The sequence below is a fragment of the Panthera leo genome, chromosome D1 (genome assembly GCF_018350215.1).
Source record: "Panthera leo isolate Ple1 chromosome D1, P.leo_Ple1_pat1.1, whole genome shotgun sequence".
NCBI lineage: Eukaryota > Metazoa > Chordata > Mammalia > Carnivora > Felidae > Panthera > Panthera leo.
Window position 1 is genome coordinate 54,601,265 of NC_056688.1, and position 26,504 is coordinate 54,627,768.

At 38.6% G+C, this 26,504-nt stretch overlaps 1 protein-coding gene across 4 annotated transcripts in view; it reads left to right on the forward strand.

Annotated features, from left to right (window-relative positions):
* The window catches only part of PAK1 (p21 (RAC1) activated kinase 1), a 152,829-nt gene that overhangs the window by 103,069 nt on the left and 23,256 nt on the right, over nucleotides 1–26,504 (forward strand). For all 4 annotated transcript variants that reach the window (XM_042906985.1, XM_042906983.1, XM_042906984.1 and 1 more), the window contains exons 3-8: nucleotides 3,141–3,241; nucleotides 3,730–3,877; nucleotides 7,158–7,195; nucleotides 19,275–19,391; nucleotides 21,028–21,202; nucleotides 23,545–23,608. In XM_042906985.1, the coding sequence (XP_042762919.1) occupies nucleotides 3,141–3,241; nucleotides 3,730–3,877; nucleotides 7,158–7,195; nucleotides 19,275–19,391; nucleotides 21,028–21,202; nucleotides 23,545–23,608 (643 nt within the window). The remainder of the gene's footprint in view (nucleotides 1–3,140; nucleotides 3,242–3,729; nucleotides 3,878–7,157; nucleotides 7,196–19,274; nucleotides 19,392–21,027; nucleotides 21,203–23,544; nucleotides 23,609–26,504) is intronic.

Consider the following 26,504-nt stretch of genomic DNA (forward strand, 5'->3'; position numbering starts at 1 on the left):
AAGCAGACTATGCACTGTTAGCACAGACCCTGACGTGGAGCCCTATCTCATCATGATCTACAAGATCATGACCTGAGCTGAAATCCAGAGTTGAGCACTTAACTGACTGGGCCACCCAGGTGCCCCTCACTTCTTTGCATGTTTTGGATATTAACCCCTTATTGGATATATCATTTGCAAGTACCTTCTCCTATTCAGTAGGTTGCCTTTTTTGTTAATGGTTTTCTTTGCTGCACAAAAGCTTTTATTTTGATATAGTCCCAATAGTTTATTTTTGCTTTTGTTTTCCTTGCCTTTGGAGACAAGGGGAAGTGTTAGAAAAATGTTGCTATGGTCAACGTTGGAGAAATTATTGCCTGTGCTCTCTTCTAGGATTTTTATAGTTTCATCTCTTACATTTAGGTCTAATCCATTTTGAAATTCTTTTTGTGTTTGGTGTTAGAAAGTGGTCCAGTTTCATTCTTTTATATGTAGCTGTCCAGTTTATAGGTTTGTTTTTTTGTTTTTGTTTTTTTTTTTTTTGGATTTTTATAGTTTCATCTCTTACATTTAGGTCTAATCCATTTTGAAACTATTTTTGTGTTTGGTGTTAGAAAGTGGTCCACTTTCGTTCTTTTACATGTAGCTGTCCAGTTTTCCTAGCACCATTTATTGAACAAACTGTCTTTTCCCCATCCAAATTCTTGTCTCCTTTGTCATAGATTAATTGACTATTTAAGCATGGGTTTATTTCTGGGCTCTCTGTTCTGTTCCATTGATCTATGTGTCTGTTTTTGTGCCAGCACCATACTGTTTTGATTGCTATAATTCAGCCTATACTTTTAATCTGATCTCCAAGGATAGGCTCAGACAAGCCTGGCATTCAGCCTTTGTCTGACCCTAGCCAAGTTCTTCAGTACTGCTCAGTGAATTTTTTTAGAGGTGAATTTTGGGCTTACAATGTTTTTGTTTGTTTGTTTCTGTTTTTTTGTTTTTTTTGTTCTGTTTTGTTTTTGTTTTTTGTTGTTGTTTGTTTGTTTGTTTTAGCTTTGCTGTCGTGTAATCCTGGGCATTTCTAGGAGGGAAAATGTCTTGTCATGGAGCCAGGGACTTTGGGCCTTAACTGTGACTGTATGTAACATAATGTCTACAAGGAGAAAACTCTGGTGATTTCATTGAGAGATTGATAGTGGGGAAGACTGGAGACTTAGGGTTCCTGGGCTTTCTTTGCTGATTTGCCTTAAAGAGCGGATATTCTAGTCTTGCCTCACAGGCCTATGAGCCTGCATGGCCAATTTATAATGCTTTTAGGATAGACTTGTCACTGAAACTCAGGAATGATAAAGCAAATTATTAAAAATAAGTACTTATGTTTCCTTACCTATAAAATGAAGATGTTAACATCTGTTTTGTAGGGTTGTATGGAGTATTTGGTGACATATGATGCATATAAAATTCTTAGCACATGCTTGGCAATGGTAAGAGCTCAATTAATAGTAGCTTTTGCAGTTAGCTTCTGAACCCAGTTCTCCCAGGTATGTGTACGGAGTTCCCTGGAAGTTTAGACCAGATGGCCTTCTCCTTTGTCTTCTCCTTAGAACGTTGAAGGAGGAGGAGCCTTCGCTGAAGGGATAAGGAGGGTTTCTACAGCTCTTTAAAATCTGGGCTCTGTAGGTCCCCATCTAGGAAGAAAGATTATCTGGCTGAGCCTTGGAAGTTGTTTAAGCCTGTTTCAGTGGGATTACATTTGCAGATGGCTGCTGAAGTCTAGCCTGATACCAAGACCTTGAAACTCCTTTTAGTTGGAAGAGGGTTAGATTTACTAGAGCTTCTGTAACTAGGTACCACAAACTAAGCAGCTTAGACCACAGAAATGGATTGTTTCAGTTCTGGAAACAAGAATTCCGAGATCAAGTTGTATGCAGGGTTGGTTCCTTTTGAAGGCTGTGAAGAAAAATCTGTTTCATGCCTCTCCCTTAGCTTCTGGTGGCTTGCTGGCAATCTTTGGTGTTTCTTGGCTTGAAACAGCATCACTCTGACTTCTCTGTTCATCTTCATATGGTATTCTCCTTGTGTGCATCTGTCTCCACATTTCTTATTTTTGTAAGGGTACCAGTCTTATTGGCTTAGGGGTCCCCCCTACTCCGGTATGACCTATTGTAACTTAAACTAATTATATCTGCAATGACCCTATTTCTAAATAAGGTCACATTCTGAGGTACCTGGAATTGGGACATATGAATTTAGGGGTACATAATTCAACCCCTGACAAGGGTACTTTGCTTTAGCAATACAATTCCTTAACTATTGAAGCTTTTTCTGCCAGGTCAGCAGGACCTCTGTGAACATCTACTTTATGCAAGACGTTTGATGGGAGAAAGATGACTACATCTTTTTCTTTTAATGATCCGTTAAGGTCCTAGCCTAGGGATGCAGCACAGCATAGTGGTTTTGAGCTCAGGCTCTGGGCCAGACTGCCTGGGTTTGTGCCTGGATGCTGCCAACTACTAACCATGTGATCTTGAGCAAGTAACTTGATCTCTGTGCTTCAGTTTCTTTATCTGCAAAATAAGGATAGTACCTAACTTCTAGGGTTGCCATGAAGCTAAAGTGAATTCATACATGTAAAGAACTAAAACTGTTGCCTCGTAAGCACCTGATAAAATATTAGCGATTTATATTATTAAAATACCACCCAGACCTAAAATCCTGTAATTTAGGGAACCTTAAAGCAGTCCATAATCAAATACCAAACCAGTGGGATGTAGGTCATAGAAGCTCATAGAATGTAGGATGTCAGGGCTGGAAGGATCTTTAGATACCATCTGCCTTAGCTTTCTCTTTGGAGATGGAAAAACCAGTGTTCAGAAAAAGAAAGTTACTCACCCTAGATCAAATGGCTCATTAGATCTGAAGAACATTTGAAGAAAATTCTTTCTATCCCTTTCTTACTTTAGTTCAACAAAAAAATAAGTCTTTAATCATGTTTTGAGCACCTTCTCCAATCTAAATGTAGCATTTGGCTTGTCAATACATATGTGAAGTAGACGGTCCTTAGCCTTTAAAGGAGCCTACAGCTCAAAAAACAGTTAAATAAGCAAACAAAAAAAAAAGTAATAATGTCCTTGTTTTTTATTTCCTTTTCTCTGTTTCTCTTGCAGCAAATAAAAAGAAGGAGAAGGAACGGCCAGAGATTTCTCTTCCTTCAGATTTTGAGCACACAATTCACGTTGGTTTTGATGCTGTCACAGGGGAGTTTACAGTAAGTCCTGGGTCACAGAAAGGCCTTTGATCTTTGAGAGTTCTGACTATGTACTGTTAGATTCATTTTTTACCCTAGTATTCCTGATGCCTCTGTCTTTGCCTGAGATCCTCATTACTATCTTCTTATATTCATGAGAGGGACATTTTCCTCATCTCTAAAGTTTTATCAGAAAACGCTTTGAATCACCATTTCTTAAGTAGACCTTAGTTAAGTGGCTCCTTGGCACTATGATATAAAGGCAAATCATACATGGTTCCTGTTCTGAAGAAGGAATAGCCTAGTGAAAGGGCAAACATCTCAAGAAATGACTAATCCAGTGAGATAGGTATTATAAAAAAGGCTTATATAGAGCTCTGAGGGTATAGAGAGAAAGAAATAACTAAACCCGTCTTTAACTGCCAGCAGGTATTAGAGTTAGCTTTGATTTTCCTTCAGGATCCCCTCTAACTATGCCTTCCTGACAACGTTGTATGTCTCTCTTATAGGGAATGCCAGAGCAGTGGGCTCGCTTGCTTCAAACATCAAATATCACTAAGTCAGAGCAGAAGAAAAACCCACAAGCTGTTCTGGATGTATTGGAATTTTATAACTCAAAGAAGACCTCCAACAGCCAGAAGTACATGAGCTTTACAGGTATGGGGATTGAATCCAGAATAGTCTAGGGAAAAAAAAATGTTTTCACCTGGATGGAAAAGCTCCACATGCCTATTGGTATGGGGTAAGGGGAGAAAGTATTGGAAATAGTGGAGACAATACTTTTAACTAAGATGGACTTTTGGAATTTGAGAGCCAAAATGATGAGTTTTTGCATCAAACCTGAGTATTTTGAAACTGCACCTTCTTTATAAGTAGCATGGTATATGTATATATTGAGCCTCAAAATGGGAATAATAATTTGTCTCCAGAGAGTGTAATGAGGAATAAATGAGCTCACTGGTATGAAAGTTATTTATAAGTTGTAAACAGCACCATGGAAATGTAGCTATCATTATCATTATTAATTTTAATATCATTGTTATTTAATAACACATTTCATGTGTATCTTTTAAGTAGGCAAGCCCAATTTCTTCCTCAAGGAATTAATTTTTATCACTCAGATGTAAAATAGGCCAGTAATAATATATGTTCTTTAGATGTACCTCTCCGTAACAGACTGTGTCTTTCAGTGTTTTTAATGGCAGAATTGGGATTTGAATCCAGACCTCCCAATTCCTAGACTAGCACCTTTGGAGTTTACTATCTGCTTCTAGGAACTCTATCTGGAGCACCTCCTCCCATAGCAGGGAAATTTTCCTTTTCCTGGATATGTTATTAGAAGGCCTACATTTCCAGAAACTTGCCTTTTATAGTAGCATCTTAGAATGTTAGAGCAAGATGTATCGTCCGTATATACTACTTCCAGGTCCTCCTTGTTTTGCAGACACTGAAGCCAAGAAAGACCTTTCTAATATGGCTAAATTAATGGCAGAACTGGTCTCTTAACTCCAAGTCTGGTACTCTTTCCAGTGTTCATGCTGTCTCTTTGAAAGAGCAGTATTGTTGGGGAAGGTGAGAACCAGGATGAACTAGCCAATTTTGAAGGATGCTTTCCCCAGCAAGTGTCTGGCTTGTATCAAAGGGCACAGATGGTGAGGATGACAAACTGCAGCTTTGCCCATGCTGCCATGGTGGTACCCAGGAGAGGGTCATGCGTGTTCCCAGCAGTACTTCCTTCCTCACGTCTGGCTCTGTTGGCTCTGTCTCACTTCTCTCATTGAGGGACTGGGTCATTCCAAGGAGGAATTAGGGTTGAGGGGTGCTGGGTGGGAGAGTTTTCTAGTCAGAAGATTAGAGTTTATGTTTTAAGGTGTTTGTCACGAACCTCAGATTAGAAAAGCTGGCTTTGAAAGTCTTAGCAGCAGAGTCTTTGGAAGAATCTCTGTGTTTATGTGTACGTGTGTGTAGACATGTACAAGTACCAGATATGTATATGGAAGCATACCTCTGTGGGTTTGCATATGTTTAGAATTAAAGACCACTTAGGTATTCATGAATTAATATGTATATAGATACACACATTCAGGTAATTGTGTATATGTTCACCTTTGTGTGCATATATGAATAACAGTATATATATATATATATATATATATATATATATATATAATGTTTAGATATGTGTTCATACTTCTTCTGTGTGTATAAATTTACACACACGTGTATATGTAAATGTGTGTGTGTGTGCGCACACATGCAAGTGCAGAATTTTTAGTTTTTTAGAAGTTGAAGACCAGGGCCATTTCTAGGCAATATTGTATATTTGGCACAGTTGTTTTGTTTTTTTTTTTTAACTTTTATTCAGTATTGAGAGACAGAGCGTGAGTGGGGGAGGGGCAGAGAGCGCAGGAGACACAGAATCTGAAGCAGGCTCCAGGCTCTGAGCTGTCAGCACAGAGCCCTATGCCGGGCTCAAACTCACGAATGGTGAGATCATGGCCTGAGCCAAAGTCGGCCGCTCAACCAACTGAGCCACCCAGGTGCCCTTAGCACAGTTTTTGTTTAATGTCATCTCTCTCCTTTACCTGTTTCCCTTCTTCTCATACTATTGATTCTGAGAGTACTACTTTAACTTGTATATGCTTGCACGTGAATTATCTCACTGATTCTCATGATGGTCTTAGGGGCTTGGTATGACAAGGACTATTATCCCCAGTTCACAGACTCAGAGAAATTAATTAGCCTCAGAAAAACTGAGTGATTTACTCAGGGTGAATCAAGTGCTATGTGATGGAATTATGTTTAGAGTATATCCTGAATTGATTTCTCCTGGGTATAGCTGGCTGTTCAGGGTTTAAGAATATATCGTCATAGCTTATAGGTTCATGGTTTGTCGTAGGACCAAAGAAGCTGTACCTGACACTTTCTTATATGATGGAATTGGGATCTTGGACATTCTCTGGACTTGGTTTTTGGTGAGGAATATGTTGGGTTTGGTAGAATATTTCTCCTTAATTCCATTGATGTTGAACTGGCTAAGTCAGTTTTTTCTAAGGCCTGTAGGAATTAAAGAATAAAACCAAACATAATATTTGGGTTTTAAACTTATTTTCTTGCTAAGATCTCCATTGAGTCTATGTTTCATATTTCATTAAATCTAAGATATCATTAATTCTAAACCTGCATCATTATTTTATATACCACTAAAGAGAAAAAAGTTGCCAATTAAACCATGAAATGCCTTTGATTATAGGACACATCTCTATTTCATAGATATTAATGTAAAAAATTTACATTTTGGAATCAATGAACTCTGGTAATTGCCTCATTGAGGAAACTTGAATTTGTTCTTAGAAATAAGACCCTGCCTTAAATTAGACTTGACACGATTAATGCTTCTCTTTTCTTAAACTTTAGTTTTTCTCAGTTTTTCCCTATAGGGAATAGACATGCATGTAGAAGGATCTTTTCTAAAAGTTGAAGCCACAAACTGGTCATGATTTATCATGGATAGCTCAGGACATGAATTCTTTTCCATTTTCTTAGATTGCAGGAAATTTCCTTGACCATTGAGACCTGATGATGATATAGTTGATGATGTGGACACAGTTCTGACATAGTATTTAGAATTAGACCAGGATTCAAATCTTGACTCCCGTTTAACCTGTGTATACCCTGGGCAAATTACTTAACTTCTCTGAACCTCAGTTTCAAAATCTATAAAAGTAGACATAATAATAGTACTCAGAACTGTAGTGAGGATTAAAGGAGGTAATGTATCTAATGTGCTTTAGCCTGGTGTTGGGCCCATAGTACTAGTAATACCATTATTCTCTCAGCCTGGCAAGTGCTTGACTGGATAGGCTTCCTTAGCCCTCAAGAATGGATTAATTTTAGTTGTTTACTGACTGAGTCCCTTGTCTTTTTCCCTTTGCAGATAAATCAGCTGAAGATTATAATTCTTCTAACACTTTGGTAAGTCTTAATTTTCTTTATTCTGATATGGGCAGACTTGGTGGTTAGTGATCCAGACTGTGTGGTAGATGCAGAGCCTGGGCTGGAAAAAAACTCATCTTGGCTACTGCCCCTCACCCCACCAGGCCTCATAGTTTTTACCTATACAGTAAAGGAACTGGACTTAATAAACTGTTAAGTATCCCTTCCAGATTTAATTTTTTAGTGTTCCAGAAATCCTAACCTTGGAACCAGAACTGGTTAGACTCAGTTTTTCATTTGTAGCTTTGAACCTTGGAGAGACAAGTTGCCTTTCTGAGTTTCAGTTTTTTCATCAATAAAATGAGAATGATACACTTTGCCTTAACTAGACGTGTCTTCAAATACCTGAATTTAGAAGAGAATTCCCTCTTTTTTGTTGGTATGGTCTACAAAACCAGGATTAGGACTAATTGTTGAAGGGAGAAGATTCTGTTCATTTAAAGTCATTCATTCTGTCCTCTGACATTGTAGTGACTGCCTGTCACTTGAAGGGATATTACACTGATGAATTGGCTGGAAAATAAAGCTAGATGATCTCATTCTCAAAAATTTAAAAATAGAACTGCCTTACAATCCAGTAATTCCACTACTGGATATTTACCCAAAGAATATAAAAAGACAAATTCAAAAATTTTTTAAATGTTTATTTATTTTTGAGAGAGAGAGAGAGAGAGAGACAGAGTATGAGCAGGAGAGGGACAGAGAGAGAGAGAGGGAGGCACAGAATCCAAAGCAGGTTCCAGGCTCTGAGCTGTCAGCACAGAGCCCGATGCGGGGCTCAAATCCATGAACTGTGAGATCATGACCTGAGCTGAAGTCAGATGCTCAACCCACTGAGCCACGTAGGTGCTCTTAAAAACACAAATTATGCTGTTTATTGCAACATTATTTACAATAGCCAAATTATGGAAGCAACCTAACCATCCATTGATAGATGAATGGATAAAGAAGATGTGGTGTATATACATGTGTGTGTGTGTGTGTGTGTGTGTGTGTGTGTGTGTGTGTGTGTGTAATATTACTCAGGCATTAAAAAAGAATGAAGTTTGCCATTTGCAGCAACATTGGTGGAGCTAGAGTATTATGCTAAAAGGAATAAGGCAGAAAAAGACAAATTCTATGATTTCACTCATATGTGGAATTTAAAAAACAAATGAACAAAGAAAAAATGAGAGAGAGACAAGCCAAGAAACGGACTCTATAAGAGAGCAAATTGATGGTTATCACAGGGCAGGTGGGGGTGGGTGGGTAAAATAAGTGATAGGGACTAAGAGTACACTTATCATGGTGAGCCCTGAATAACGTATAGAATTGTTGAAAACTATTGCATACTGTATGTCAACTATACTGGAGTTAAAATTTAAAAAAACTGAAAAAAAAAAAAAAAAAAAAAAGCTAGGTGACCTTAAAGGTCTCTCTGCCTCTCTCAACTTACAAATTCCATTTTTCAGAGCAGATAAAATGAGATGCTGATGTTTGAAAGAGTCTTACAAATAGTACGCCTATGATATGTATAAGTATACTGCTATTCTTTACACCTGATGTTTTCTCTTATACAGAGCTGGTTTTGTCATATTGATTTACTAAATATTTACAAAATCCCCACTCTGTGCCAGGTCCTGTGTGGAGAAGTGACAATATAGGAAATAAATCAGTCATTGTCCCAACTCCTAAGAGTGTCCCAGGCTTATGAAGGCAAAAACAGTTACATACAGTACAGTGTGCTAAAACTTCATGGGGCCAAGGGTTATGTCTGACTTGTTAATTGCCGTATCCATGGCATCTGGCAAGTAACCATTTACTGAATGAAAGATTGGATGTTTAAGAGAAAATGTCTTGATTGTAGAGTCTGAGCTTAAGGACTTTGTTATGTAGGGCAAGAATTAAGGAGAGATGAGGATATTCCAGACAAAGAGAAAATAAATACCTCATGCAAAGACAAGGAGGTTCACAGGTATGCTTTAATTGGGAACTGCAAGTAGTTTGTTATGATTGGAATGTGAAGTGTGAATGGACTAGAGATAGGTGATGAGGAGGAATGGTGGCAGGTCAGATCATGTAGAAGTTTTATCTTTATCTTAAGAGTAATGAGAAGCTATTAAAGAATTTTTAGCAGGGGAACAGTAAATTCTCACACAATACTGAGTCACCATTAAAATACTTTAATCTGTGCTTCCAGCAGTAGACATTGATTCACTTGAGTCATTTACATTCCTATCAATCATAGAAAAATGTTCACATGTCCATTGCCTTTGTAGCATACTGTGTCCTTTTGTAGTCACTACTTCTTTTAATCCTCACAGGAGTTTAATGAGATGGGTTATATCATTGTTTCATAGATGATAAAACTGAAATAGAGAAAGGGTTAATGACAGTAGGTATCTGATTCCCAGTCTGTATTGCTTTCCCCTGAAAGCAATGGAATAATCTTTCTTTTGTCAGATGGATGTAATTAAAGGAGGGGGAAGAATTTGTAAATGTTAAGATCTTCGGGAGTTTCTCCCCATTACAGAGCAGCAAATTATTGAAGAAGAGGCCTAAACAAAGATGAGCTGTGCTTTGTGGCTCAAATGTGGTTATGCTTTTATAGGAGTGATGGCCGTCACTATCACGGCCTGGCTAATGTGTGCCAAGCACTATCCTAATAACTATGTATGGTTAGTGTGATTAGCCCTCACAGTTACCTTGTGAAGAAAGCATTATCCATCCCCATTTCACAGGTAGGAAAACAGACTTTCCTGAAGACTCATAATTAGTGATGGTGGCAGAACCAGATTAGAACTAGGGTCTTCTGAGTCCCAGTCCAGGATTCTTTTCACTGTGGCAGGGAACTGAGAAAGATGATGTCAGAGAGGTCTTATAAAGGAGACTACAGTAAAGCCATAGCTATGTTATTCGTACATGAAGAGCAGGAGTCCTGGGGCTCATGCCATATGTCAGAGGGCATAACACCTGCTTGGTAAACACCTGTGCTGGTTTACTATCTAAAATTAAAACTACTCAGTCTATCAAGGACATTTCCCCCCCACCCCCCAATTCATAACATTTTCCCTGTGATTCAGTATTCTGTATTTCTTTACTAGTTTTACATGGGAGATTATGGTTTGTTTTGTGGTAGCATGTCATTATTTTCCATATTGGTTTCCCATATCATCCCACTTGATGTGTGAAATAATTGGATAAGATTGTTATTCTCATAACACAGGTTAAGAAGTTGAGACTTGGAGTTTAAGTGACTATCTCCCAACCCTTAAATAAAGTAGTAGTAGAAACCAGTACAAAATCCCATTGTCTTGAGCATGCATTTATTCATTCATACTATAAATATTTACTTAGCACCTTCTTTGTGCCCAGGTGCTGGTGATACAAAAATGAATATGCACTATCTTAGTCCTTGAAGAATAAAATTAACAGCAGACTAGAGGGATGAGGGCTGCAAGAGAGGTATGAATAATGTATGAGGGGGGTCATATTTGATAGAGTGATTTATTCTGCCTGGTAGTGGAGGGAAGTTTGTAGAGAGTTGTCGGTCCCTAATGATTTATTCATTAAAAAAAAAAATCTTTAAGGTTCCTTCTGGCACTGAAATTTTGTTACTTGTGGCTTAATGGTTTGAGGTCTGGCTTTCAGATTCTCTAGCATGTTAGCACATGAATTCTCATTTATAAAATGAACAGCTATTATGTGATAGGCTCTTTAGGTGTTGGGGCATCAAGGACTGGTAAGGTCTTTGCTCTTAATTTCACAACTCAGTAAAAAAAAAATTCACAATTTAGTGAGGAATCAGAACATGTAAATAGGGATTTATAATATCTTGTCAGGTAAACACAGGTAATGAATGATACCAGGCAGAAAAAAGGGAAATGCTTTTTTGTCTGAGGTAGCATGAACAAAAGTAAAGGATCCATCGTGTCAAGCCAAAAACCTTGAACTGTGTGTTGGAGCTTTATATAGGAGATTGATACAGCTGGATGTGCATTTTCGTCTAAACTAACATCCTTGAAAGATTCCTCTGGAAATTGGATCAGAGTACTAGAATGAATTCATGTATCTATCTCTCTTGCTATCACAGATTTCTTTTTTTAATAATTTTTTTAATGTTTGTTTATTTTTGAGAGATAGAGACATAGCGTGAGTGGAGGAGGGGCAGAGAGAGAGAGACAGAGAGACAGAATCCGAAGCAGGCTCCAGGCTTCGAGCTGTCAGCACAGAGCCCGACATGGGGCTCGAACCCATGACTGTGAGATTATGACCTAAGCCAAAGTCAGATGCTTAACTGACTGAGCCACTCAGGTGCCCTTACCCCAAATTTCTTAATTTCAGAAAAGATATATTTAAAAAATGAATACAAAACAGTGCTCCAAAACAAAAACGGGACATAAATAAACCATTGTCATGGAAGATAGAAAGCAAAGATCAGATTGATGACAGCAGAAAAAAACCACAGCTTAAAATATGTGGAAAAGAAAACTCCTAGAAAGATAAGAGTAGTTGAGAGAATACATATAAGAAGCAGGAAGGAGTCCTGGAGCATCTTAAAGGGTAAATTAAAAATTAATGAAAATTCTACATTTGAAACAGAAAGGACAGTCTTCATCGTACAGTGAGCAAAAGGTAGCAGAATTTTGATCCTAAGCTTAAGCCAGATAATTTTGTCCAGAAAGTAAACACCTACTTGAAGAGAACTCCTGCTGTAGTATAGGGGCCTAAGACAGAAGCAGAGCAGAACCTGAGTTAACTACAGATCTCTACAGCAGTATGAAGAAGGAGGAAATGAAAAGTAGCTCTGCAGTGGAAGCAAATGCATTAAATTCTTCCATCCCAAGATGGAGATACTTTTCATAATTGGGAGAAGAGGAGTCTCAGTCTTATGTGCTCTTCCATGCCAACATACCCTAAAGTGATGCTTGCCAGTAACCACGTACAGATGCCATAACTCATGTAGAGACTGTATCAGACTTTCCAATCAGAGGAGAGGACAGTGGAAAAACAGACTCACAACTGCAGAGGAAACTCATGCTACTCATGTACACTGTTCAATCTAGTTTTTCACTTCTAAGTGTGAATAGAAAGCCCAGGATCTCTAGATACTTAAGGGGAACAAAGCATTAAAGGGAAGGATCAGAAACAGAAAGTAAAAGTGGCCCCAGAGGAAATAGATAATTAAAAGAATTTCCAAAAATATATATGGTATATTCACAGAGATTTTATAGATGTTGCATCCACAAAAACAGTGCTATTAGATTAGAGGATGAAAAAGACCTCTACTGCAGAGACCCCAAGGATGAAGAGAAAGATCTTCAAATCTTTCAAAGAGAATATACACCTAATGTTCCTCATTAGCAATAGTGGGCCAAGGAGCAGTATCTTTAGAGGTATGAGGAAAAGTTATTAGACCCAAGAATTCTGTGCCTAATCAAACTAGCACTCAAGAATGCATGAGGTCAAAATAAAGACCTACAGATACAGATGTAATTACTACCCACAGATAATCTCTGAAAGGCTAAACACTGAATAGTAGCAGTAATTACCTTCAGAGTTGATGGTGATTAAGAATATTCACTTAAAAATAATTTTTACCCAAGTATTAGATTAAAAAGTCAAATAGGACTAAAATTCTTGTAATTTACAGTTGTTCTGGGATCTCTCTTCACCAATTGTCTTGACAGTCCCTTTGTATTTCTGTGTTGGTGTTGCTATTTTCTTTATGCTGTGTCTTCCTTATTTTTGGTTTACTTTTGCAGTTTGGTGGAGCTCATCTTCCAGTAGCTTTGAGAAGGTAAATGGGAAGTAAATATTTAATGTCTTCCAACTCTCAAAATGGAGCATCTCTATTCTACCCTCAGATTTGATTGATACTTTGGCTGAGTCTAGAGTTCTAGAATGGAAATAATTTTCCATCAGTATTTGAAAAACATTGTACTTTTGTCATCTAGCTTTCAGCATTGGCTATTGAAGTCTGAAGCTGTTTTATTCCTGCTTTTTTGTGTCTGGCCTTTTTTTTTTTTTCACTTGAAAAGTTTGTGGCATTTTCTTTATCACCATTGCTTTCAAATTTCATACTTATATCCCTATATTCATCTATTTATTTTGCAAGTGGCTTTGTGGACTCTCTCAACCTTGGAAATTCAAGCCTTCAGTTCTAGGAAATTTGCTTGGTTTATTTCATTGGTGATCTCTTCTGTTTTCTTTGTTTCTTCTTTCTGGAACTCCTGTTATTTAGATTTTGGACCTCCTGGACTGATTCTCTATTTTTCTTATATTTTCTCTATTTCCCTTGCCTTGATTTTTTATTCTTATTTTTGGAGACTTTCCCAACTTCATCTTTCAGTCTGTCTATTGAATTTTTAATTTCTGTTTTCATGTTTAATTGTGAAGAGCTTATTTATTTATTGATTGATTTTTAATTAAAGTATCCCATTCTGTTTCCAGAATCGGTATCTTTGCTTATCCCTAAGATGAATGATAGGCTTTTTAAATAAAAAAATTTTTTTAAGTTTATTTATTTTTTAGAGGGAGAGAGAGAGACAGAGCATAAACGGGGGAGGGACAGAGACAGAGGGAGACGCAGAATCCCAAGTAGGCTCTAGGCTCTGAGCTATCAGCACAGAGACTGACACAGGGCTCAAACTCATGAACTGTGAGATCATGACCAGAGCTGAAGTCGGATGCTTAATCAATTGAGTCACCCAGGCACCCCTAGGCTTTTTTTTTTTTTTTTAATATATTCTCCCTGTCTAGTCTGTTTATTCCAAGTGTCCTTTTTTTCCCCATTCATTTTGGTTTCTTCCTCTTAAGTTAGAAGTACCCTGTGGATATTTGGTAATCCTTGGGGATATATGCCCATATTTATAATTGTGGTACTAAAGACTTTAATAGAATTTTAAGCTCATTGTGTCTTTGAATTGTAAGTATATAATTGTAAAATGTATACCTTTAAAAGTAATTTGGGGCACCTAGGTGGCTCAGTTTATTAAGCATCCTACTCTTGATTTTGGCTCAGGTCATGATCTCATGGTTCATGAGATCAAGCCCCGTGTCAAGCTCTGCGCTGACAGAGTGGAGCCTGCTTGGGATTCTCTCTCTCCCTCTCTCTGCTTCTTCTCTACTTGCATGTGTACTCTTTTCTGTCTAAAAATTAAAAATTTTTAAGTAATTTAATAAATTTTTAGAGTTATGCAGTCATTGCTATCTAGTTTTTTTTGTTTGTATCGCTATAGAGTAATCCAGCTGGACCATTTGCTGAAACCTCCTGTATTTTATCTTAGAACTGAGGCTGGTAAGAAACCGAGAAGGATCTTCTAATCTCCTGCTTTGAGAATAAAAGTTAGACTCCTAGAGTTCTAGGAGCCTAGAAAGGGAAGCGGGGTAGGGGTCTCAGCATTCAGTATATTCTCTTAATTACCCTGTTTTTGATTTGATAGTCTTAACATTTGACTGTGCCTGACATCCCTAATCCAGAAATTCTCTGTTTTCCCTTCCAGAGACTAGACCTCCAGTTTTCTGCTAGGGGTGGGAAGGGCAACCACATAGTGGTGTAGAGTAGGTGAAGAGATTTAGGGATCTAACTACATCTTAAATAACTTTCATTGAATCTGCCTTTAGTACTCTCCCCTTCCCCTCTACTTCATCTTCAAATTCAGAAGTATACAGTGTTACCAGTTCCTGTGCCTTTGAGGATTCTGCTTCATAGATAAATAGATTGGTTTTCAGCTTTGAATTCAGCCTCCTTGAGTCAGTTACTGCTCATCCATTAGTCATTGCCTCCCTTTTTTTTTTTGCTGCTCTTACCTTCTCTCTTGCTCTCCTCATTCTTCTGGGTTTAATGCCTTTAAAAGACTATTTCTTTATTATAGTTCTAGTGAGATTTCAAGATGTAGATTCCCACGTTCAACTTGCCATCTTTACCAGGCATTCCTGAGGACTGTTCACTTTTAATTCCTTACATTTCTAGATTGTTTAAAATATATAATGAGAATCTACTGGCTTTAGATATAATTTAAAATTTTTACTTTTAAAAAAGCAGGTTTATTGAGGCAGTGTTTATATACCATGAAATTCACCCACCCTAATTGTACAATGCAGTGGGTTTTTTTTTAATGTTTATACTTGTGTAGCCATCACCACACTCTACTTTTTAGAACATTCCCATCACCTTGAAAAGTTCCCTTGTTAACTTTTACAGTTCATTCAAACTCCCATGCCCAGCCCTGGAAAACCACTGATCTTCTTTCTGTCTGTATAAATTTGCCCTTCTAGACATTTTATTGAAATGTGCGCATAGCATATAGTCTTGTGTCTAGATTCTTGGCATAAAGTTTGCAAAATTAATCCCTGTTGAATCTTGCATCAGTATTTCATTTCTTTTTAGGTCTCAATAATATTCCATTGTATTGATATACTACATGTTTAATCTGCTCACCAGTTGATGGGCATTTGGGTTGTTTCTACTTTTTGGCTATTAATAATGCTCATTCATGTATAAATTGTATGTGGATGTATATTTTCATTTCTCTTGGATATATACCTAGGAGTGGAATTGCTAGGTCATATGGTAACTCAATGTTTAACATTTTATTTATTTATTTTTTTACTTATTATTTTAAAAAATTTATTTACTTTGAGAGAGATAAAGAGAGTGAGACAGAGCATGTGAGTGAGGGAGGGGTAGACGGAGAGGGAGAGAGTATCCCAAGCAGGCTCCACACTGTCAGTATAGAGCTCAACGTGGGGCTTGAACTCACAAGCCATGAGATTGTGAACTAAGCTGAAATCAGGAGTCAGATGTTTAACTGACTGAGCCAGCCAGGCACCCTTATTTTTTTTTTTTTTAAGTTTATTTATTTTGAGAGAGAGACACACACACACACAGTGCAGGGGAGGGGCAGAGAGAGAGGGAGGGAGAGAAGGCCCAAGCAGGCCTTGCACTGTTAGTGCAGAGCCCAGTGTGAGGCTTGAACTCACGAACTGTGAGATCATGACCTGAGCCAAAATCAAGGGTTGGATGCTTAACTGACTAAGCCATCCAGGTGCCCTCTATGTTTAACATTTTAAGGAACTGCCAGACTATATTTCCCAGTGGCTGTTCCATATTATACTCCTACCAGTAATTATGAGGGTTCAAATTCCTCTATATCTTCCTTCACCTTTGTTATTCTCTATCTTTTGATTGTAGCCATTTTAATGGGTGTGAAATGGTATCTCATTGTTGATTTGATTTGCATTTCTCAATGGGTAGTGATGTTGAGCATCTTTTCATGTATTTTTTTTTGCCATTTGGTTATCTCTTTGGAGAAATGTCTTTCCTGTTGTTGATTCCTAATTTAATTCCAAGGTGTCAAATAATACATTTTATGTGTTTTTAATCCTTTAAAATTCATTATGATGTGTCTTGTGGCCTAGCATATGGCTTATTCTGAAGAATGATCTATATGTGGTTAAAAAGAATGTGTATTCTGCAGATCTTGGGTAGAATGTCCTATATATGTCAGTTAGGTTGAATTGATTGGTGGTATTGTTCAAATTTTCTATGTCCTTGCTAATTTTTATCCTAGTTCTGTTAATTATTGACATCTCCTTGAGGTCTGTTACAGCTTTTGCTTTCTGCTTGGCTGTTTTGATTCTTTTATGTATATGCACACAGCTAGGCATGTGAGACTAGTGTGGGGCCTCTCTCATGACTGCTGTGACTGTGAGCAGTCCCAGCCAGAATTTGTTTGCCTATCCAGGACTGCAGTCTCAGGCTAGTAGATCTGAGTTGTGGCCTCTTTTGCTACCAGCTCTGGGAGGTTACCTCCGCTGACAGCACCACGGGGCCTGGGCATTGTCCACTGCTCCAAATGAAGGTGACCCCTCTTAGATGATGCAGTTTATAACCTGCCTTGCCCTGGAAGAGCCCCCACTCTGATGGGGCTGGGGCAGGCGGGATGGATGGAAGCAGCCCTGGGCCAGAGCATCGGAGGTTCCTACTGCTTTTACCCAAAGTTCAGCAGGTTTTATGTCATAAGCATTTCTCAGCAATATATGTAGACCTCCTAGAAGTATTGGAACACACCAAGCATGTTTCCATCTCAGGATCTTTGTACTCCTTCTACCTGCCGTGAATATTCTTTTCCCAAAGAGTCTCATGGCTTGCTGTCTCAGTTCATTCAGGCCTCTGCTTATATAACTTCTCATTAGAGAGCCCTTTCCATGACTACTCTATCTAAATTAACATTCCCCATTCCTAACCAATTACTGCTCTCATACATGTACCTTATTACTACCTGGAACTTTGGTAATTAATTTTGACTGTATTCTCTTCTAAAATGCAAGCATAGGACCAGGGTCTATATTTGTTTTGTTCTTTAATATAGCCTCAGAGCCTAAAATAGAGCCAGGTACACAGTGAATGAATACATGAGTTGAAGTCACTGCTTTTGTTAAAATAGAGGTTTGTGGTTATTAGACATAATAACAATTTAGTTGATTCCTCACATCCTTCTAGCTCCTTAGCATTTATTTACAAAGTGTTTTTATGCCCACATCACTTCATTTCATCCTCCTTTGGCCCTCAGGCAGAGAGCTGCTATCATTATCCCCATTTTATAGACAAGAAACTTGTGGCTCAGGGCGGGACAGCTCTGCCTAAGGACACAGGGATAAAAAGTAAAAATTTGGGTTAAAAACCTATATCTCTTGATAGTGGTATTTTTTTCTTTTATGTTTATTTATTTTGAGAGAGAGAGAGATCACACTATTGGGTTCAACCACCAGCAGGGGAGGGGCAAGGAAAGGGAGAGAGGGAGAATCCCAAGTAGGCTCCTGCATTATCAGTGCAGAGCCTGACGCGGGGCTCAAACTCACAAAATTGTGAGACTATGACCTGAGACGAAATCAAGAGCCAGCTGACTGAGCCACCCAGGTGCCCTGGACTGGTGGTTGTTAATATTACCACCCAAAGCCATTACCTGTGGAAAACAGAATGTGTTGCTAAGAAAGATGATGAAATGCCCTTTTCTACAGAGTTAAAGGAAGCAAATAAACATGTTAAATTGTGTTTACAGTATATATCGGGAGCCCCAGGGCCACATCATGATGAAGAGATTGCTGAGTAACTTTGTTCCCATTTTGGGTTTCTAGTTACATTTTTGTCGAGTGGAATAGTGGAGAGGAAAGAAATAGTAGAGAGCAGAAAGATATCAAAATATGTGATTTGACAGGGAAAGACCTCTGTTGGATTTCAGAACGGGAAGTAATTTAAGGTTACCCCTCCAATTATACCCCTCCTCTTCCTCCACATGCTTCAAACGATGAATCTTGAGACCAAGAGGATCAATTCATCACCTGTTGGCACCAAAGCTACTTGCTTACATATACCCAGGACTGCCAATTTTTAATTAAAAGTTATGCCCTGCACCAGCAGTCCTGTTCAAATCTATGAGATTGCCAGTTTTCCTCCCTTAGTATGTCCAATGTGGTAAAGATCAGTCTCCCACACAGTAGTTCTTGCCTAGTATTCCACTAGGTAAGTTCCTTCACTTAGCTCCTGTCATTCTGACTCCTGACTTTCCTCTCTCCAGAAGCCCCAAATGGCAGGCAGGAGGGGAGTTCACCCTCTCTCTGTCCCCCATATCAGATACAGAAAGGAGTAAGGAATTATAATGATAAACTTTGTGAAGTTTCAAACTTTTGATCCCTTTCCCACATTTTGTACTTTGTTACCTGTTCAGTGAAGAGAGTCAAATTCATAGAATAAGGGAAGGAACTATGAGCTTGTGTTCAGAGTTTGGACTAGGCAAGGCAAGTAGAGAATCTGTAAGCTGGCTTCCTAATCCACAAGTAGGCTTTGGGTGGGAGAAGGAAACCCCCAAGGGACTAGTGGGTAGTAGTAGCTAAAAGAAAAGGGAGAAGCTGACTGAGTTCCTGGGACTGGCTACACAAAGGTGGAGAGTTTGGAGTCTGATTCGGGTGTGAGAAGGGGTGTCTGAATGAGATTACTCCTGGGGTTTGGCAATTCTGGTAGCTTAAGTCTCATGTCAGCTGGACCTGATGAAACCGGCTTTTCTCTGCTGTATAGAATGTGAAGACGGTGTCTGAGACTCCTGCAGTGCCACCAGTTTCAGAAGATGAAGATGATGATGATGATGCTACCCCTCCTCCAGTGATTGCTCCACGCCCAGAGCACACAAAATCTGTGAGTCTTTGGAGATGTGGACAGCTTTGGGATTTGACAGAGCTTACAGGGGGAGTTATAAGGCCTAGAGGCCTAGAGGTTTAATGCTGTGGTAAGGGTCCTTGGATTTTTGCAGCTGGTGAAATCACAGAACCACCTTGACTGAAAAGTACTTTCTGTATGATTAAAGATATGAGATAGTGTCTTTATTTATCACTGGTTTGCAGATAGTCCTGAAGTATCCTAGATAATTGGTGTTTATACCAACCTAACTCTAGTTTGCTTAGGCTGTTCCTCACAGACAGGAAGATATATAGAATTAATGTTACTTAGTGCAGGACTTACATAAATTATTCTAGTCTCCTGGGAAGCAACAAAGCAGCCTGCTGCAGATCTTTTCTTCTCTGTTAAATGTGTAGCATTCTACCTCCTAGAACATCATTGATGATACTGAAAGGCCCAAAGGAATTTATAAATATGTTAGTGCTATTAATATGCTGGACATCAGGAGTGCATTTTGGTGCTGGATATTGGCAGTGATTTTTATTTAACTTCCTTTGAGGTTCTTGCATTTCAAAATAGCCACAGTCCCTCTGCCCTCACTTTGCACAATCTGGTCCCCATGCCTTTTACTTGATTTAGCATCAGTGCACACTAACCTATCATCAGATGATACTCTATTAGATGATTCTTTGTTTGGAATTTTAATATGACAAGAGCTTTACAATGAAAGAATGATCTAGGGCTTACACTCTGTGCTAATACAAAAAAAAAAAAAACGCTGCCTTTTGAGTAGAGGATTCAGGGAGCTATTCAACCATAAGTTGATTGACTGACTGTAGGAGATGTGTGACGGAAATTTAAGGGGTTTAGATGAACTTTTAGGATGAGAACTTTTAAACAGAATCTGTGGAATCACCCTTTCTGTAGGTCACAATGAGCTTCACAATTGGAGAGTTGTCAAGATAGCTCACCTTGATACGGCCTTTTTTCAGTTTGCAAGCATGTTTATTTAAAAAAAATTTTCCCACTAAACCAAGAACTTCTCAAAAACAGAGGAAATATATATGTATGAATAGTGCTTAACATAGTTCTTGGCAGATAACAGAAAGGAAGTAAATATCTAATGAACAAATGAATTGGTAAATTTGATCTTCATAGCATTCCTTTTTTTTAAAATTTTTTAAAATATTCATTTTTATGAGAGACAGACAGAGACAGACAGTGTAAACGGGGGAGGGGCAGAGAAAGAGGGAGACACAGAATCTTCTGAAGCAGGCTTCAGGCTCCAAGCTATCAGCACAGAGCCTGATGCGGGGCTCGACTCATGAACTGTGATATCATGACCCGAGCTGAAGCTGGTTGCTTAACCGACTGAGCCACCCAGGCACCCCAATTCATAGTATTCCTTTCTAAAAGGACACTGTTAATTCCTAATTTATGTTGTGTATGTGAGAACAAGGAAGGCCATTCCACCCACAGAGGATGGGCCTGGGGCACAGAAGAAGAGGAGCATAGATTTTGACCTAGGAGAAGGGTTGAGTTTACTGGGATTTGTTCTTCTGTGGATGTTCTAACACACATGTGTAAGAGGCTCCTGAGCATCACCTGTGCTAACAAAGACTGGCCTTGCCAAATTCTTGCACCAACAATGCAGGTATACACACGGTCTGTGATTGAACCGCTTCCTGTTACTCCAACTCGGGATGTGGCTACATCTCCCATTTCACCTACTGAGAATAATACCATTCCACCAGATGCTCTGACCCGGAATACTGAGAAGCAGAAGAAGAAGCCTAAAATGTCTGATGAGGAGATCTTGGAGAAATTACGTAAGCACTTTGTAACCTTCTCGACTTGCCTTTTGTATGTGACTGGATGAGCACAAAGATGGAAAACCATTGCTAAAAGGATCCTGGTCCTAGGCTTGGTCTATGTGGCTGGCTGGCTATGCTTGATATCTTAGCCACGTAAGGTTTGCTTCTCACCTTGCCCCTGCAGCCACCTCCTCTGTCTCAGCAGCCCTGATAGGATATCACGTTAGAATGGGAATGTGATGAGAATGTGGATTGCTCACTTCAAGGGCTAGGTATCTCTCAACCTTAGGCATGGGTTATGGAGATGAAAAATAGCTTTTATCTAGTGATTAGTCTGGGATGTTGTGTTGAGAAAGACCGAGGCCTTATTCATACCTGGTCAGAAAGATTCCTGTGATTATTGATGCTTGCCATTGACCAAGGAGAAGACGGATCTGCCATCTTGGTTGTAGGAAAAGAGTGAAGGGAAACTAACATTTTGTGAGCCTGTGCTATGTACCAAATGACAAGCAAGGTATTTCCTTGATTTTTGTTGTTGTTGTTGTTAATTTATTCCTTATGAAGATAGACATTATAATCTTCATTTTTTGGAGTTAAGGTATTTGAGGCTCTGGTTATGCTAAATACCCTGCCCAAAGATCACACAGCCAGAAAGTAACAGGGCTGAGGTTAGAGCCCTTGTGCGTCTGTAATGAAAGCATGCTGCCTCTTGGTCTCAGGTGGTAACTTCTGTTTCACTTTCTTTAGTGGCAAGAAATGAGGGTGTGTTAGAATAGCTTGTTGCTGTGTTTCAGTAAACTGTAAGAGAATTTCTGCCTGAAGGAAGGACTAGGTTAGTGTTTGGGCTTGGAAAAATCATTTGATGAGGACTTCAATTTATTCTTTGTACCTATTTAGTTCTTTTTTACTAAAAAAATTTTTTAATGTTTATTTAGTTTTGAGAGAGAGAGAGAGACAGAGTGAGAGCAGGGGAGGGGCAGAGAGAGAGGGAGACACAGAATGTGAAGCAGGCTCCAAGCTCTGAGCTGTTAGCACAGAGCCCGATGTATGGCTTGAACCCATGAGCCATGAGATCATGACCTGAGCTGAGATCAGACACCTAACTGACTGAGCCACCCTGGCACCCCTGTACCTATTTACTTCTAAAGGAGATTTGATGTGACTTATCTGGCCAAATCTGCAAACTAGCATGGCTTTTTAAAGCCTAGGTTTCTGGTTCTTTAGCTTAGCCACTTTCAATTGCTTCCTGATAATTCTTATTTGACTTTTTAAAAAATGTCACTCTTTTAATAGTTGCCCTTGCCCAGAGCCCTTATGAAATGAAGCAGGAAAAGCCACTTATCTAGCCATCTGTTTACTCCTATATGTAGTGTTTTTCTCTGAACCAGATTTGTTTTAAAGCACTAATACTTAGAACATAGAATTAGGAACAGCAGACTAGCCTGGGAGTTAAAGGCACTTGGGTTGAAGCCCCAGCCTTGCCACTGACTTGGGGTCTTGGGCAATTTCCTATTGTTCTCTAGGCTTCCCTTTTCTCATCTTTTAGATTAGGATGTTAATAACTGTCTTATTTGTAAATCAAATGAGATAATATATGTGAAAATTATCAAATATTAGTAATTGGTGTTGGGGAGAGCACACTGGACTGGGAGACCAAAAACCAAACTCCAAATCTTAGTTCTGACCACCAATTTGCTGTGTGACATTGGGAAGAAGTATCTTCCCTTCTGTGGGCCTTGGTTTCACCATCTAGATGGTGAAACCCAACCTCTCTCATACCTTTGTGTCTTTGCACTTGATATACTTCCTTCTGTAACCCCTTCTTGACTTTCCTCTCCCTGGCTAACTCCTACTTACCCTGTAAAAATCAGATATCACTTCCTTTCTGAAGACTTTCCAGTCTGTATTTTATGCCTCTTTCTGTATTACAACAATTGGATTTTCATGGAACTTTATGCTAACTTTTCTATTTCTTCCATGAGACTGAACTTCTTGAGAGCAGGGACTGTTTTAACTATGTCTCATCTATCCCTTTATTCCTAGTATTCAACATAGGGCTTGGTACATAGTAAGTGAGCATATTAAATGAGTAAATGTTTATTGAATGAATGAATTTAAAAATGAATGGTGGCCTTTAGGAGTTTAGAAATGGAATAGAATACGATGAATAAAAGCCGTAAGGAGATGAAATTTTTGGTTGGAACTTACGGGCAAGAGCTAAGGATGTACTGAGTATGGTTTTGGGTGTTTGAGATAGTTTTTTAATCCTTGCCAGCTCCAGGGTTTGGGGGAACATGGGCCCTGCTTTGTATCTTGATCTGGGAAAAAATGATTCATGGTCTCTGTTTCTTTCAAAGGGAGCATAGTGAGTGTGGGCGATCCTAAGAAGAAATATACACGGTTTGAGAAGATTGGACAAGGGTTAGTAGGGGCATTTTCTTTCCCTAGAGAAATGACTTAAAAATTGTGTATGCTGGTGTATATGATTTTGCTTTTGTTTTGCCTCTCATAAACCTTGTTCTTTCTCTACCTCATCCCTCACCCATCTGGAAGTGTTATGTTAGGCTGACTTCAGGTTTGGCAGAATTATGCTTAGTATGAGAGATGTGCCATTTAGCTGACCATGTTGCTAAAAATAACCCTTCAGTGAGAGTGCAAAAGCCATTTATTTTCTTAGCACAAAACCTGCTTCCCAAATTATAGCTCTGCTTTTTCAGATTAACCCTGTTGACCTGGCGCTGAGACCTACCAGCACTAATGTGAAATGGAAGACTCTGAACTACAGACCCTTCTGCTAGTGTAATGGGACCTGCTTTTCTAGGTGGATGCCAGGATTCATGTCTCCTGCTCTCTGATTTCTTCTGTGAATCTTGCATGCTGCCCTCAGTGTACTGAAGTCAGCAACTCTTAACTGAGTTCCTGTTTATGTGCTAGGCACTATGAATACAGCTATGAATCTGATACAAACTCTGTCTTCAAAGACCTCATGTTTATGATAAGTCTTAAAAGTGTTTGGCCATTATTTTGAGCAAAAGAAGCCAGATATAAAAGAGCAGACACTATATGATGTGTGTTTATGTGAAGTTCAAGAGAAGTTCAAAAGAAGACTTCTATTTATGCTAATAGAAGTCAGAAAAATGGTTGTGTTTGGGAAGGGCATGTGAATTGGGAAGGGGCATAAGGAACCTTTGGAGTGATCTTAATGGTGAACACATGGGTGTGTACATATTGAAAAATCATCAAGTTGCACACTGAAAATTTGTGCAGTTTACTTTAGTCAAGTCATATCTCTGTATAAAAAAGCAAAATAATGAGATTTCTATAGACCTACCCAAATAGCTAAAATTAAAGAGAAACTGGAAAAAAAAAGCACCTGACTTACAGAAAACTCTCAGTTAATTGAATGAAAGCATTGTTGCTAATGAAGTCTTTGAAGTTTTCTGTTTTAGTTTTCTTTCTTATGAATCCAAGAACTTCTGAAAATAAAGTATTGCATTATATAATGATGTGTTTGTACATCATTCTACAGCTTACATCTGTTATTTGCATCTGTTGTTTAATTTAATCCTCAAAATAACCCTGGACATGAGTGGATTTTATTTTTTTCCTGGTCCAGTGCTTTTCCTACCAGACATGCTTTTGCGAGTCTGAACTGATATAAGGTAGTTAACACCTTGAAGAGAAATCATATTGCTTGTCTCAAAATAACCTGGGATGGCATTTCCTTTACCTAACTACATTACAATATTAAGAATGTAGAAGAAAGGTGCATGGACAAGTGTGGGCAAGTCAGGTTGCATCTCTGGACTTCAATTTCTTCATCTGTAAATTTAAGAGAGGGCTTGTGGACTCAGAGCCTTTCACTTCCAGAACTTCTGACTTTTCTTTCTTTTTTTTTTTTTTTTTTTTTTAATTTTTTTAAACGTTTATTTATTTTTGAGAGAGATAGAGAGTCAGAGTGCAAGCAGGGGAGGGGCAGGGAGAGAGGGAGACACAGATGCTGAAGCAAGCTCCAGACTCTGAGCTATCAGCACAGAGACCAACATGGGGCTCGAATTCACAAACTGCGAGATCATGACTTGAGTCGAAGTTGATACTTAAACGACTGAGCCACCCAGGTGCCCCTCTGACTTTTTTTTTTTAATTCAGAAATGAACATCAGAAATGTAACATATATAGGCATAAATAGGCAACATCTGAAAAATGTTTTTTCCTTGCTTTTTTGACAGGTCTGTTAGTGTGCTAAGGGAAGAATGAAAAATGTATTAAGCTCCTACACATTCCATGATTTTAAAATGCCACAGGGCACCTGGCTGGCTCAGTTGGTAGAACATGCAACTCTTGATCTGAGGGTCGTGAGTTCAAGCCCCATGTTGGGCATGGAGCCTACTTAAAAAAAAATAGTAAAAAATAAATGCTACATAAATATGATGAATTGATAGTTACAATTTTTGTTTGCTTTTTATCCCTTAAGACCTGAAGAATTTTTTTTTGACCTGGAATTCATATGTCTTTTTTTAAGGTACAAATAATCAAGTATTAACTAGTGGGCCTGACATCTAAATCTCTGTAATCATGGAGACATAGTCCCAAAATGTCCAGTCCCTTGGGGCCTGGGCATATTTGCCCTTTAAGAATGATGCTTATGGTAGGATGGAAGAAGATGAGTATAGGAAAATAGACACCGGCTTAATGACAGAAAATGACTAGAGATAGAATGATCAGGCAATGGGAAGGTAACTGCCAATACAAATAATCCACTTCTTATAGCCCATATCTTATGATCGCAATTTCCTGGCATATAAGTATACTTCTAACTAAAGAGTGGTGGTGTGGAAGCTGGTGACCATAATTTTGAGCTGCAAGGCCTACAAGTGACTTTTCTCCCTAAACGGACCTGATTTCCCTGGGTAGCATAATCTCAGGGCTTGCCTGGAATGCATTTGGTAATATATAGACTTTAAGATTTCTTCAAATTGCACATATGTATCTGACATACAGCATGTACAGTTATAAATGTTGTTGCATATTACTCACCTACAGATATACAGGGTTCATGGTTATAGGCATAAAATTAAGTTTTTAGTTATTTAGAACGGACATGATTCCTTTCCTAGCATTATTCATAGTTTGTCTCTGCCTTTCTTCTTCCCACTCTCTGTCTCTGTTTGTATGTGTGAGTGTGTGTGTGTGTGTGTGTGTGTGTGTATATGTTTGTGTATTATACATGTATATATGTGTGTATATGAGGTTATTTTTACCTTGGGGATGGGGTAAGAATTATATCGGATTTTCAGGCAACATATGTGTTTGAAAA